Source organism: Pleurodeles waltl, chromosome 2_1 (genome assembly GCF_031143425.1).
Source record: "Pleurodeles waltl isolate 20211129_DDA chromosome 2_1, aPleWal1.hap1.20221129, whole genome shotgun sequence".
NCBI lineage: Eukaryota > Metazoa > Chordata > Amphibia > Caudata > Salamandridae > Pleurodeles > Pleurodeles waltl.
Genome location: NC_090438.1, coordinates 116323738 through 116338507, shown reverse-complemented (window position 1 = coordinate 116338507; position 14770 = coordinate 116323738). Strand labels below are relative to the sequence as shown.

The 14770-nt window shown below is 42.3% G+C and overlaps 1 protein-coding gene across 1 annotated transcript in view; it reads right to left on the bottom strand.

Annotated features, from left to right (window-relative positions):
• TRPC5 (transient receptor potential cation channel subfamily C member 5) overlaps window positions 1-14770 on the bottom strand; it is a 961283-nt gene that overhangs the window by 626904 nt on the left and 319609 nt on the right. Inside the window, exon 2 of the mRNA XM_069211163.1 lies at window positions 3978-4376. Coding sequence (XP_069067264.1) covers window positions 3978-4355 — 378 coding nt within the window. The 5' untranslated portion in view covers window positions 4356-4376. The remainder of the gene's footprint in view (window positions 1-3977; window positions 4377-14770) is intronic.

The following is a 14770-nucleotide window of genomic DNA, read 5'->3' as shown; positions in this document are numbered from 1 at the left end:
AGGAGGCAGTAGTAATGGTTCTCAAAACAGTAGTGGGGTCAATCATTTCCCAAGCAGCCTTCTGCTTCCTTTTTATTACTCGTTCATTATGCAACCTAATTTTAGAGTTATTACCCAATGAATGTTGAAGGTCAAAATTACATGTAATGGATTGTGATCACTGTAAACACTTTCCGTAATATTATCAATTGGTATGCACCCCAGCAGGCATCTAGAAACAAAATTATAATCAACAGTACTAGAGGAACATCCAGCCACATCTGTTAAAGGAAAAACACCACACGATGAGGAAATGGTTGGGGATGTTAAGCAAATTATAAGTGGTACGCAAACCAAGACGGTCAGTTCATTGATTAACCATGCTGACAAAAGATAAAAATGTGTGCTGTTCTAACCTACCTCTGCAAAATCAATCAAATCTAATAACATTTCATTCAGTTTGATGTTAAAATTCCCAGCAAGAATATTGGAACAATTCCTTCTGGGCAACGTTAAGTCACTATGTATGAAATGATCGAAGATATGGGATAATGTTGCAAAAATATTGATTTCTGAAGTCTTAAAAATGTAATTGTAGAAGTTATTAGGTAAAATGTTAAATTTTTTTCCACAGTTTAGTTCTAAAACTTTTTTTTATTTTTAAACATTGTATTTAACATTTAGGCAGATCGGTTCATAGCAAGACAATACAGCATGGCCATATACACTGACTTCAACAATCCATGAAATGCTCACAGAAGTATACATATAGGCCATAGGGCAGCCGCAATATCATCACACACAATTCTGCAAATACATCACATAGAATAGCAATCCACAGGAGAGGCACACTATCTTGACCAAGGAATTCACCAACCACAAGCGAAGGCCTATCTAATCTAGAAAACACATAGTGATGTGTCATCGTATTCTTTTTGCTGGGAGTCAAAGCAGATAGGTAAGACCGCAGTGGTTCCCAGAAGGTACGCGGTCTCATGGCCTTAGCAAGAGTGCCAACTTAAGTCCCAGACAATTCCTCACAAAGGAACATATCATTGAGCCAGTCCTAGAAAAGAGGAGCTTTTCTCTTCTCCCCCACACCATGGCAACTGTGCCTTTACCCAACAGCAGTGCAGTGGTAGTAAATTTGCGATCACCCTTTGGTGCACTCTTAACAAATCCAATAAGAATAATATCAGGGGTTAGCTAGGATCCATCATGTCAGGTACGGCTTCTATAACGTGTTCCCAGAATATGGTGACTGCCGGACAAGTCCATGTCCTCTGGTGGAAATCTGCCCCCTCCCCGGCACTACAATGTTTGCATCTAGTGTTGTCTATGTGGTTATACCTAGCCAGGACTACCAGGGTCAGGTACACCCTGTGCACATATTTACAATGTATTAATCGATATCTTCCATTAGGAGAGACCATTTTGGTTTGTTGGCAGCAATACTGCCACATCTCGTCTGTAATTTCCAGGCCCAGATCCCCCGTCCATTTTATCCGCGCTTTAGAAACATCTGCCTCTATGCTCTACATGACAGCATTTTACATCCTTGTAACGAGATTGTGTGGGTTAGAATTGGATAATAGGATGGACAGCACTGGCCACTCTGCTGGCCCTTCAGGGAACCTGTCAAAAAGGCAACTGGCTTCATGAGAGAGTTTGCTATATGTGCTAACGTCTATCAGAGTGGTAGCAGAGTCACATAAATAGTCCTGATATTTTAGATCTAAAGCTCGCATATTTTTAGCATTTGATTATCTGTCAGTCAAAGTGCCATTAAAAGATAATGCCATCTTATTAAGAAGCCACATTTAGCTCATCTCATGTGAAGGTGACATTTCTTGGACCACATGTGAAGCATACCCATTCAAATGTACAACATGTAACAGTAATGTTTCCCAAAGAATTATTTTTTAAATTGAGCAATGAAACTGGGCCAAAGATTTGTTCGTAGACTGGCAATGTTCTAAGAACTTACACTGATGCCATTAGGTTTCTTACAGTCTTTAGGTGGATTACCAAAACAAGACCCATTGCTAATGACAGCCTTACACATTGAGATGCAGGCAGATGGTGAGTCAATATCTTACACTGAGTCCAATGGGGCAAAATATAGGATTTGAGGGCCATATTCCTTCCTGTACTGGAAAAAACTGACAAATGCTTATGAGTCAGTGGCCAGTAGATTTAACCAAACAGAACAGCATGAATAGAAGAAGGAAGACCAGAGCACTCTTGAGAGTAGGCAAACAATTTGCCAACTAGACTAGGATGCCTAAAATTGATGACAATCCAATCACTTAGAGGTGCTTTAAGCAGGTTTCCTATCCATCACACCCTTCTCGCCATAATGATTTTGTGGTGACTACTATGTTTACCCTTACACATATATTAACATTTATCCAATTAATGATCTTATTTCTAATTGCATATAGTTTTCATGTGGAGAATTAATTGAAGGGATACATTCTTAGCACCACTAACACCATGATGCATTGAATGGACTGTGGGGGTAAGTGTAGAATGTCAGATATAGTGTGTTCAACATTTTTAATAATGGGGTTTGTAGCACTAACATTAGCTGAATTAGAGACAGATGCAGAGTGGTTAGTATCCCCTCTATGACTGTATGTTTTGGAAGAGAGGGTTGCACATTTGTTGTCTCTTTAGTAAATGTTAATGATTTGTATTTTAGTGTATCTGATGAAGTTTCACTTTGAGGAACTTGGTCATGAGTCTTGGTGGAACCAACTGTTAGGCAAGAGTGGGTGAATAAATATTCATATCTAAAGCAGTTTCTCTACTCTTATCTAAAGCAGGTGAAAAGAAGGAACCAAATTTCACATTGTTCTTTGGTTTAATGTTCTTTACTGCTCACCTTGGCTTTAGCGGACATGCAGTCATCTATGTGCTTCCTCTATAGTTGTGATGTGATCCACATTCCTGCAGCTACAAATTACAGATTAGTCACTCCTGAGCATCTCAGTAATCTCAGACACTACACTACTGCCCTCTCCTTGTGCAGCATTAATGCAGTAAATGGTGTCCGCTAAATATCTTTGCTTTGCAGCCTTTTCTAAGCAAATATCATGGGAGGATGATGAAAGGCATCTTTTAACTGAGCTGGAGTTAAAGGCTCAGCCTCTTCAAGACTCTGATGGGCCGCGGATCAGTCTTGCCTTGGCCTGGGCTCATCAGTAGGCGGCTTCTTATGACCAGTTAGAACCACTTTGGACTGTGGAAAAATGAAGTCTCTTAGCATGAACCATATGCTTGACCCCCTCTTCCTTTCCGCCCTCCTCCTTCAGCAAGCAGCTTCTTTGTGCCAAGCTGCGGGAATGGGAAACCACTTATGACTAGTTACAGCCTAAGTGAATGGTGCCTTCAAATGCTTTTGACTACAGAAAATTAACTCAATTAATGCAAGGGCAGACCTGGCCCTTTTCTCCATCTCAGCATTCACCTTTTGCAAACAGTGACATTGGTGATATTAACAGATCCATCTTGCCTACACTGTTTTGGTAGATCAGAATTTAAACTTTGTGTTCTAGTAATAAATGAGTGAATCTACATTTGCCCCGGATCACTGACATAATATTGATGGCAAAAATATTGTGTGGACAGAATGTCAAGTCAAAAATATTGAGAATCAAAATATCCAGAATGTAAATGAAAATAGGTGATTATAGATTTACAATTCTTCACTCCACATCTATGTACCTTGAAGATAGATATATATATATCTATCTTCAAGGGACATAGATGTGGAGTTAAGTATAGTGAACCTTTGTATACACATAGAAACCTACCTTTACAATATTCTTGTCCTCGATATTCTTGACACAATAATTTGTCCACACAATATTTTGGACTCAATATTTTGTACTAACATCCTTGCTCCTAACAAAATGTTTTGTTTGGCCATCAAGGTGTAAGAAAATATTTTCATAACATCAAGACTTATTGACCTAAGGAAACATTCCACAAACCTGTTTTTCTCCACTTGGCTTTCTGTGACTCAGAAGCAGCTCCACCGCCCCTACCACCTCCTTCCGTATTGCGTATAATAATGCATCCCCCACATAGACACTGTGGCTTAACAGCAGCTCCATAATTTCCAGGTTCTCGTTCTCTATGGCTATTAGAAGAGCACTGCGTCCCAGCGGATCCATGCAATTAATGTTGATGTTGTAGTATATCTCTGCCTCTTCCAAGGCATGCTTCACGCTGGCGTAGTCCCCCTTCTCCACAGCAATGAGGTAGGCCTTCTCTTCCAACGAGAGCTCTGCCTCCGCCCGCACAATCTGCAGTGGAATCCGATCTCTATATGGCGAGTAGTTAACCTTTTTGTAGTATAGCTGGGCCATTGTTCATATTGACATTTCAACCTGTTTAAAAAACAGAAATATCCATTAACGCCCAATGTATAACAACAAAATGCAAAATGCAAAATATGCAAAATATAGTCCAAACCCCATCAATCATATTTGAACCAAAATGGAGGCAGATTCAGGAAAATAACTCCCAAAGTACTTGATTTACACACATTTTTAAAAACTACAGAAAGTAAAAATCACAATATGTAAGCTTCCAGACGCTTTTTCAATAGTGCTCAATAATACATTTTAGTCCTTAAATTTACATCCATAAAAGGCGGTATTTGGTTTGTAAATTTGATATTAAAAACAGTGATGCCTTCTCAGATTTTTAGAGGTTATAGATAAAGGCGTTTCCAGGTGAAGGAGAGAAAAGGTTAAATGTCAGAAAAACACACTCTTATACATTGTCCACACAGCAGAAAATCTGCAGAATTAGGCATTATGCAAGGAAATCCATACATTTATGTCCTTCTGGAGAATTGTGTGAATCTCCTAAAATAATCCTATAGTTCCACAATTTTCAAGGATTACTTTTCCTAGCAGTTAAGTACTTCTATTCTAATCTTCAACTAAATCAACATTATTACTTAGACAATTGTGAGGCAATGAGAGTCAATTTTAAACATGGTGTGCTGTTATATTCATGTCTCTGAAACCCCACAATAGGTAAAGGAAATGCAAAGCTTTGTGTCAGGAATGGGAAAAAAGTGGAATTCAAAAAGACTACTCTCATCAATCCAAATCACTTCTAATGCCAATTACTGAAAAAGTAGTTTCCACTTACCTGCATGAACATATCAAGAAACAAGTTTCTGTAATCCTATGAGAAAGGAATCTGATCATGATGTAACATAGAAGCACTATGACTGTAAATCTTGGGTGATGCAGTCCTTGAAACTAGTGCATGTATACCAGTGGTGGGTGATAAATTCCACTCCACCGACTAAGTTGGTGGAATTTTGGGCAGTCTGTGTGATGCTTGTAACGCGGAGTTCTGGCAATATTTTGCCAACCACTGGCAGTGGAGTTTTTTCTCGTGTGTGGCTTTCAAACAGTAAGTTGGCGAGAAATAGTGAAATTTGGCATTCCTTAATGTGATTTTTGGTCGCTAGGAGGGCACCTGGTGAGATTTTTTGAAGGCGGGTAATTATGGGTGGCCGCAACTATTCGTGGTGAGAAATCTGCCGCTTGAGTAGAAACTCTACTTGAGCAGCAGCAAAATCAGCATGAGAAGCAGCCTCGCTGGTCCATCAAGTGGTAAAATTTGCGCTTCTGCTGCAAAAAATCAACGTGAGCAGTGCAAAGTGCCTCATTCCACCCATTCGCAGAATTCTGCAGAATCTCGTGGAGTTTTCATGTAACTCCACAAAATTCTGCAGAGAGAAATTCCATGAGTTCCCTCTGCCACTAACATACACGTACTTGTTATCAGCAGGATATGATATGAGTTCACAGTCTTTTATTGAATTCACTAGCCACTTGCATGTGCATAGGATGTTTTAGAGTGATTTCTATTATTCCTCATCGCATAGTACGGTTTGTATAGAATATATCCTCTAGATACTTTTAATTACACTACTATGTGGGGTTCTACAAGGACTGATCCTGCCGCCTACTCTTTTTAACTTATATTGATAGCCATTATGAAGTGTTCTAACAGGACATGCCATTTCCCTTTTCTAATAGGGCGACAGCCCGACTCCATACATCACTGTGTTATCATTGCAAGGCCTAATCTGGCTGCAACTCTTACCTGACTTGTACAGTCATGGTGCCTCAACGTGCTGCTATAAAGATGTCAGTATATTGACATCCCACTACCTCAACATACCACTACAGAGATACCACTACATCAAATTAGGTTCTTTGAGTTTGGGTTATTGCGAGGTTTAGGAGTTTTGTGGTTAAGGTCAGTGAAAGGATTGGAGTGAGATGTATAGCTAGGGGTAAAAAATCGATGTAAGCAGTGGTGCCTATGAAGTGGAAGGTTGAGGACAGGGCAGTTGAGGAAATAGCCATGTTGATTGGATGACCTACTTTACTTTGAAATTTTACAAAAAAAATGAATTTCACTGGAATAGGATGGCCTACCTCTTTCTGACATTTTATGAACAAATAATTCTACTGCGCCCATATTCCAATCCTGGTTAACAATATGTTGTCTCTTCTTGGCATTTCACCTATTCATGTTGCCTCATCTAGATACCTGGATTTACCCTAACACTATTTTACACTTTATGAACCTGTCTAAAAAGTCAACTGTACTTGGCTACTGATTCCATTTTCTCTTTTGGTTCAACTACAAGAGTTAAGGTCGGAGCAAATCCTTGTTTCCAAACAGCTTGGTGGTGGCAGCATGATGCTCCCAGGTCTAAAATCCCTCTTTAACTCTACAGCTCACCACCACAACATTGATAGAAGTCTGACCACAGCACTTCTGTTATTTTGGTTCCTCTCAAATGGTCACACACTGAAGCTTGGATTAACTTAAAGATTTATTGCATCACAAATAAGACTATAGGGCCTCATTACAACCCTGGCGGTCAAAGACGGCCAGGGCTGTTTCGGCGATTGTACCGCCAACAGGCTGGTGGTACAATTTTGCCAATTACGACCGTGGCGGAAGCGCCGCGGTCGCACCGCCGGGACCGGCGATTTCCCGCCATGGTCTTCCAGGCAGTTTTAATCCGCCAGGGCAGCGGATTATGAGTCTCCTTCCTGCCAGCCTTACCATGGCGGTAGGAACCGCCATGGAAAGGCTGGCGGGAAGGGGAGTCGCGGGCATGGGCAGTGCAGGGGCCCCATGGCACAGCCCCACACTGCTTTTCACTGTCTGCACATTAGGAGCTGGCTCCCATGTTGCGGCCGACATCCCCGCTGGGCCGGCGGGCGGAAACTCTGTTTCCGCCCGCCGGCCCAGCGGGGATGTCTGAATGGGCACGGCGGGAGTGCGGCCGCATTGGCGGGCGCACAGCAGTTACATCTTGGCGGGTGGCGGTTGCCGCCCGCCGAGGTTGTAATGAGGCCCATAATTCTTTAACAACTATTCTGCCAACATCAAATTCAGCAAAAAAGCTAATATTGAAAGCCAAGATTTTGTAACAAGTGGACACACTAGCTTTGAAAGATGACTCCATAGGTCCTTTCCCTATTCTACTCTCCGTTCACAAGGCATTCAGAACACATCTCTTGCAAGTCACCTATTTCTGCTTCTCCCGATTTTCATTGATCTTACAATGTAATTTCTAGTCCTCATATTGTTATTGCTGTCTGTAAAGCACTTAGCATCAGTACTGTGCTATAAACATACCTGTATAGATAACAACGCCTATGTGAGAGTCCACTTCTAAGCGTGACATAAAATTTACCATTCTTAGTTAATTTGGGCCAGGAGTCAAATAAAGACACCCTTCCTAATCCTTATGGTCTACACTCAAACCTTTCATTGCTGTGGTTATCAGGAAAAAACGGTGAATTAAATATGTAGGGGACAATGTAGCAAAATACTATTTACATTTGTTGCATATACAACTATTTACCCTCTTGGTATCATGCATTGAGCAGAATGCACACGAAAATACATGTAAATTGTTGAAACAGGTGAAGTTTGCTTCCAGATATTATTGGAGATTTCAAGGAGGCAGCCTTGTCATTGACAAGTCCCATGAAAAAAACCTGTAAATCCTTCTTGCTAGCTCAGACCTGCAAAGAACAGTGGTAGATAAACGGCTCATCATTTGGACAGTTTCATTAAAGACAAATTATGTATTTCTTCCTGTGGTCTTTACAGAGCCCCTGTCATATGGCAGGTTAGAAAAATATTGAACATGATGTAAACAAGTAAACAATTTGCTCTTGTTTTGTGAACCACAAAACATCTTTGTGGTATTTACATAAAGGTTTTTTACTAATTTATATTGAATGTCTTCGGTCAGTAAACACTGTCAAATTATTGAGATAGATCTTCATCTTAAGTTGGCTTGTTAAAAACACTTAGGGGCATATTTAAGAACCCCTAGCGCCACCTTAGCTCTGCCATAGCGTCCTCTTTTTTACGCTAAGGCGGCGCTAAAGTGACAATTTCCCCACGCCATATGTACAAAGTGGCACAATGCATGCATTGCACTACTTTGTATACCCTTGCACCACATTATGCCTGCGCCAGGCATAACATATCCAAGGGGGGGGGGGTTTCCCCCATTAGGGGGGCCGAAAAAATGGCACAAGGAAATCTAAGTGATTTCCTTGCGCCATTTTTTCTGGCACTTTTAACACCTGCTCAGAGCAGGTGTTAAAAAGGGGCATACCATTATTTATTATGGGCCCCTATGTACTCTGCAGGAGTAGAACCAAAATGTTGGCGCTACGCCTGCAGAGTACTTCAATAACGTAAAACAAATTACGCTATTGCCCCCTACCCTGTGCCATGGTTCGCCCTATTTTAAATATGGCGCACAAATGGTGGCGGTAGGGGGGCACTAAGGGGCGCAAAGAAAGTGGCACTGCAGTGAGTGCAGTGCCACTTTCCTTAAATCTGCCCTTTAGGGCTGCATTACGTGTCTAGTGGTCTTAAGACCGCCAGAATCATGGTGGCGATCGGACCACTGCACTCCTTGCGGTCCGACTGCCAAATTACGACTCTGGTGGTTAGACTGCCAGGGGACCACTGCCACCAACAGGAACATGGTTCCGGACATGCCGGTGGCAGTCAGAGTTGTGGTCAGCCACGGCAGCATTGAGTTCAATGCTGCCATGTTGATCACAAGTCCTCTTTCTGCCAGCCTTTTCATGGCAGGGATCCCACCTTGAAAAGGCTGGCGGAAAGTCAGTGCTGGGAGCCCTCCTGCCCAGCACCCTTGGAATGCACACCATCTACTACAGCAGATAGTGTGTATTCCGAGAGTGCTGGAAGCACCCTCTGAACAATGGCATTGGCCTCAGCTCTATGAAAAGATGAGGCCAATGCCGCTGCACTGTTCCCACCGGACTGGCCGACGGAAAGCTCCAATTTCAGAGGTTTCCGCTGGTCACAACAATGCTCTTCCTGGGTGGAGGTGCTAACACCCCCTCCCTCAGGGATGTGCACTGCCCTGGCAGCGAGTTTCAAAGAGCTTACCGCCTTTGAAACTTGACCCCCAGGCCTGCTGCTAGCAGCAAATGGTCATCCCACCTTCTAAAACTCCACATTTGGTGAGAGCAAAATCGGGAAACTACACAAAGGGTAGGAGGAGTGGCCCTACCTGGGATGCACCATCCCTAAGGTGTTGCCTGCGAGGTGGATACTCCATTTCATTTTCCTCCATCTAAGATGGAAGGAAAATAGCCAATCAGGGATAGGGAAGTGACCCTTCCCACAGCAAGAGGTCACTGTAGTGGGTGTAGCCACCCTAAGGTAGGTGTCCCATTGGACACTGCCAGGTTCCCCCTAAAATACCCACTAAATTCAGTATTTAGTGGCCCTCCCTAGACCAGGTAATCAGATTCGAAGGGCACAAAGCACCAAGAAGATCCGAGGCACGAGAACTGTGAACCTGCTGCACAAAAAGAAGAGGTGGCAAACCATGCCTTCTGCACCCAGGACCCGACAATCGCCACTGCAGAGCTGCTGGGCAACTGGACTGACCTCAAGAACCCCAGAGGACCTCTATGCTTCGCCAATCGTCCAGAACTCTCTCCAGACTGGAGGTACCACTCTACAACAAAAAGAAACCAATAAACCAGTGAGGGTCACTACACTGACCAGCCTCTAACCCCTGAATCAGAAGTTGCAACTGGACCGACGACACACCAATGACTGCAAGGAAAATCCCTGCAAGTATGCCAAGTTTGGTGGCACTGCACCCTCCAGCGGTTGACCGTGCCAATACACTGGGTATTGGTCAGCTGATGTCAGACACCAGGAAAAACAGCCTGCCCGGGCTGAAAAAGGACCAGGAGGAAGCCCCAGTTGAGGAACTCCCGGAACACCCTGGACCTCCCATCTGAGTGCCCCTATTGTCATGCAAACGACCCTTGAAGCGACTTACCTCCAGAACCAAAAGGCATCTTTGTGCACAGCTCCTGGCTCACCGATTCGCACTGCACCCGCCCGCCCTGTGTCCTGCAGTGAAGAACCTGCTGTGCCCTAAGGGTCCCTCGCCCTTTATGACCTTGACACTCCAAGGGGACCTCAAGGAACCACCTCTAAACTTACCTGCACAGACCTTTTCCAAATAGTTCCCCGCAGTGTCCCTGCACCAGCTCCAGAGACTTTTCATCGATGCTACTGCCGGCACCGGGTGCCGCCCGAACTTCTCCAGCTGGCACAGTATGCCCACTGATGACCTCGACCAACCTCAAAAGAAGAACTTTGTAAAACAACTGTGTGATTTTATATGTATTTTTACAAGGTGACTTTCCATTGATTCCTATGGTGCCTAATTACGCACAAAAAGACTATTTTTCCTAAACTTCAAAATTCCATTCCTCAAAATGTACTTAACCGATTTTGATAATCTTGGTCTTAAAAATTATATAACACTCTGAAGTATTTTTATTAATTGGTCTTGAGTTATTACTTCGAATGTGTGAGTTGCATGGTTCATACTGTGAGTACAACAAATGCTTTGCACTTCTCTAAGACTGGCCTAACTGCTCGACCAAGCTACCTTAAAAGTTAGAGCATTAGGTAATCTAGTTTTTACCCCTGTAAACCAAAGTGTGGTTGCCTGGACCCCCAGCGCAGCAGGCCTAGCTTTGCAAACTACATAGAGGGCCAGCCTCCTACAGGAGCCATTTTAAAAAGTATCTAATAGATGCTTGCATTCAATCCTGCTCGAACTCTCTAAACATTAAAACCAGCTCTAGCAAACCAAAACTTTATTCAGCACTAGAGCAAAGTCATCCAATAAATAGTTGGCTCTTTGCCCTCTTTCATAACAAAAGAATGCATCTTCTTGCTAAATTCCTTTGACTTACTTGCCCCGTTAACACCAATATAATAAGAAAAGTGTATGGCTTGAAAATCCTGGCATAAACTCCACTGTTGAGACTGTAAAGAGTCATTGAGAGCACAAAATATTGCAAGGTTTGAATTTTTCAGGCCAAAACAGTCTTCACATCCAGCCCGATCAGACACCATTGCTGAATAGTACAAACGTTGGTTTGACATTGTAAAGACCAAAATCAAATAACGTTTAAACCATCTACAGACTTGTCATAAAAGTGCATGACCTTCCCTAATAGTAAGATCAAGCTGCTGAGTGCCTTTGTGAGTTAATGCTTGGTTTGCCTATGAACAGATGTCCACTGATGTTCCTGCACTGATGCTACTAGCCAGGGCTTCTTCATTGCACTAATAACCCCTATTGAGCCCTACTTAACATAAACCACTGGGGAGAGAACGGTAGAGACATTGAACTCTTTCACTTACACTGGATTCCTGGTCAAGGCTCAGGACTGGCATGTCTCTCTCCTACCCTTAAGGTAGATGTCAGTTTGTTTGACACCAACTCAAGCTAAGACCTCAGTACTACATGACCAGGCTAGGGTCGGCGTTGTCAGGAGTGCTCATCCAGCTGTACGTGGTATCACTTAGGAGCTGGAAGTCATTAGCCCAACATGATGTGCTGGCACCCTCAATCCATACACTAAAATCCTTAACAACTGAATATTCTACCAGCGTTCAGAAGTATAGACCAGTATCTCAAAATGCAAGGAACAAAACTGGGAGAAAAGTTAGAGATCAGAGAGCTCTTCTCTGTGATTTATTTGTCCCTCTCCTGCGAGAGCTTCTTCTCTTGTCCTTCCTCCATACCTTTCTTCAGAAAAGCACCAAAGATTTAGCTGTTCAACAGACCTATGACCCATAATCAAACTCTATTGGCATCAGCAACTCTGATTTATAATCAAATTATTTCATGTTGTAAAAGATCCTTCCCAATCCCCCACTCTCACCTATGCACCTTTGTCAGCTTAAATATCATCAATTAACCCTGCAATCCACTCCAGACCTACATTCTTTGTCAAGTGCCCATCATGACTTGTTGGCACTTTTGAAAACATAAATTATATCCTTTTAATTATCCGCTTAAAGGACATTTTTCAGAGGATCCATGTGGGAACACTGTCTAGACTGTGCCTTTGGGTATCTTGTGTCCAAAATCAACCTAATAGCCAGTATATCACATAACCACCTAAACCACATCTCCCCTGCCTCTACAGTAAACGTGTAGTGATGTTATAGTGTACCCCCGCCACCTGTACTATGGGGTCCACACAAAACAAAACTCATCATAGAGAAATAACACTGAAATGAATACACACATTTCCAATAATGTTGGCATTAAAATCACCTGCAGATCCCTGAAAGTGCTGAAAGGTGTGTGTATTGGGCTTCATAACACAGACTAAAAGAACATTTAAGGTGTAGAAATAGACTACATTCAGAATGCTGGGGACTTTGAATTGAAGTCAATAGACTCCATAGGCCAGTTCAATGAAAATGACCTTAGTACTTGTAATTAAAAGACAAATATGATATACTTTAATAAGCAAACCCGATGGAGGCAGCAGTGTAAACAGACTGATAAAAATACTACCCCAGGTTTTCAAACACAGGCAAACTGATAATTCTGTTGACTTACAAACCTTAATGATTAATACACTAAGATACTCATGACAAGTAATGCAGATATTGGGAAAGGACACATGGGAGGCGAAATCTCTGATTCTGGCCAGTATCTCTGCATCCAAATCCAGTGATTAAGAGTTATGAAGCCAGAAATGGGGAATAACCGATATTCCTAGTTTCAGCTGGACCGATATTCCTAGTTTCAGCTGGGTGCTTTTTTGGTGATATTCCAAAATCTTGGCCAATTACTGGGTCATTTTCTGCTGCAATTCACCACTTCCTTAAGAAGAGTGTAAATTGCAGCAGCGAGAATGATGCAGGGCAGAGGGCCCACGGCTAGAGGTTGTCCAGAACCTCCAGAGGCTGTCATGTGTTGAGGGAACAATTTCAAAAATGCCCCCTACTTCAGCAGCTACCAGGTCTCAGCCACGCGTTTGCAGCTCTGGAATAGCTGCATTCAGTGTTTCACGACCAGATAAACCCGAGCTACTCAGAGTGGCCCTGAACGTCAATCCACTTGAGGACACTGCTCTGAGCCTTCCGTAACGAGGGCCCCACTGCTGTCTGGAATGTCCATGCTGAACTCCTATGTCTATATACTACCCATCCCTGAGCCATAAATAAACCCTACTACTTATATATACTACCCATTCCTAAATCCCAAAAGAAATCACTACTCCTTTTAAAATTATAAAAATAGAAAAAATCAATCCATACTATGGTATATTTTTAAATTATTATTTTTAAATATTCACATTAAACAACGAAAGATTACTTTAAATCCACATGAAATTACTCAGATATCATTATTTTAATGTTATTTAAAAAAATGAAATACTTGCTGGCGATGTAATGAGTCCCAATGTAAATACTGCAATGTAACGACTCCCGTTATAACTCCCAGAACGTAACAGTAGCACACCATGCGCTTTGAGACCCTATGGGTGATTAACCGCGCTTTACAAACCCTTGATTTATTGATTGATTGATCCTCAACTGCAACTGTTTTTCCTCATTTTATCTCTGATATCTCATACAACAAACTGTGTGTTTTCTAAATGTGTTTATTACAGAATTACAAAAACTTAAGAAGGTTGCATTGCTTGGGGAAAGCAACGTTTCAGTGCATATTACCAAGTGTCCATTTCCTAAAGCCAAACATCTAACAATGGCATTTCTCTAAAACTAAGGAGAGGACTAAAACTGGCCAATCACGTTTCATCACATTTATTGAAACCTTAAAGCGGAGACATCAGCGTGAGAAGTGTCACTAAATCGGAAGCTCTGCTGAGGATGGTTTTAGAAGGTTAATGTATTGCTGTTCCACCACATTCCTGTGATTACACTGTCAGAGATAGAAGAGAAGGACACATGAAAAGAAGACCTCATCACCCTGACAGATGTATTGACCTGTGTTGTAGTAGATTCACCTGAATCCAGTGCAATACCCACTGAATATGAATTTACAAATGTCCAGCAGTGCAAGATAGAAGCAGTCTTTCCACATAGCCTCTACTTTGTTTGACATCAATTTGGGTATGTTTTCAAGGGCTATGTCATTCTCTATGAACTGTCAGGTGTGGGAGAAAAGTTGGACAATGTTTCCGCTCAGAGCTTCAAAGCCTTAAAGCTTGACCATGGGGTACACATCCAATGCTCCTGCAGGATAACTGGTTCAGAAGTACATTAAGTCCTGTCATTTGGGACATTTGGTGGCATAAAAGAGAGGACTTAAACCCAGTCAATTCAGCTCCCATCTTACACAACATTGTTTTGTATGAGACAGTATTAC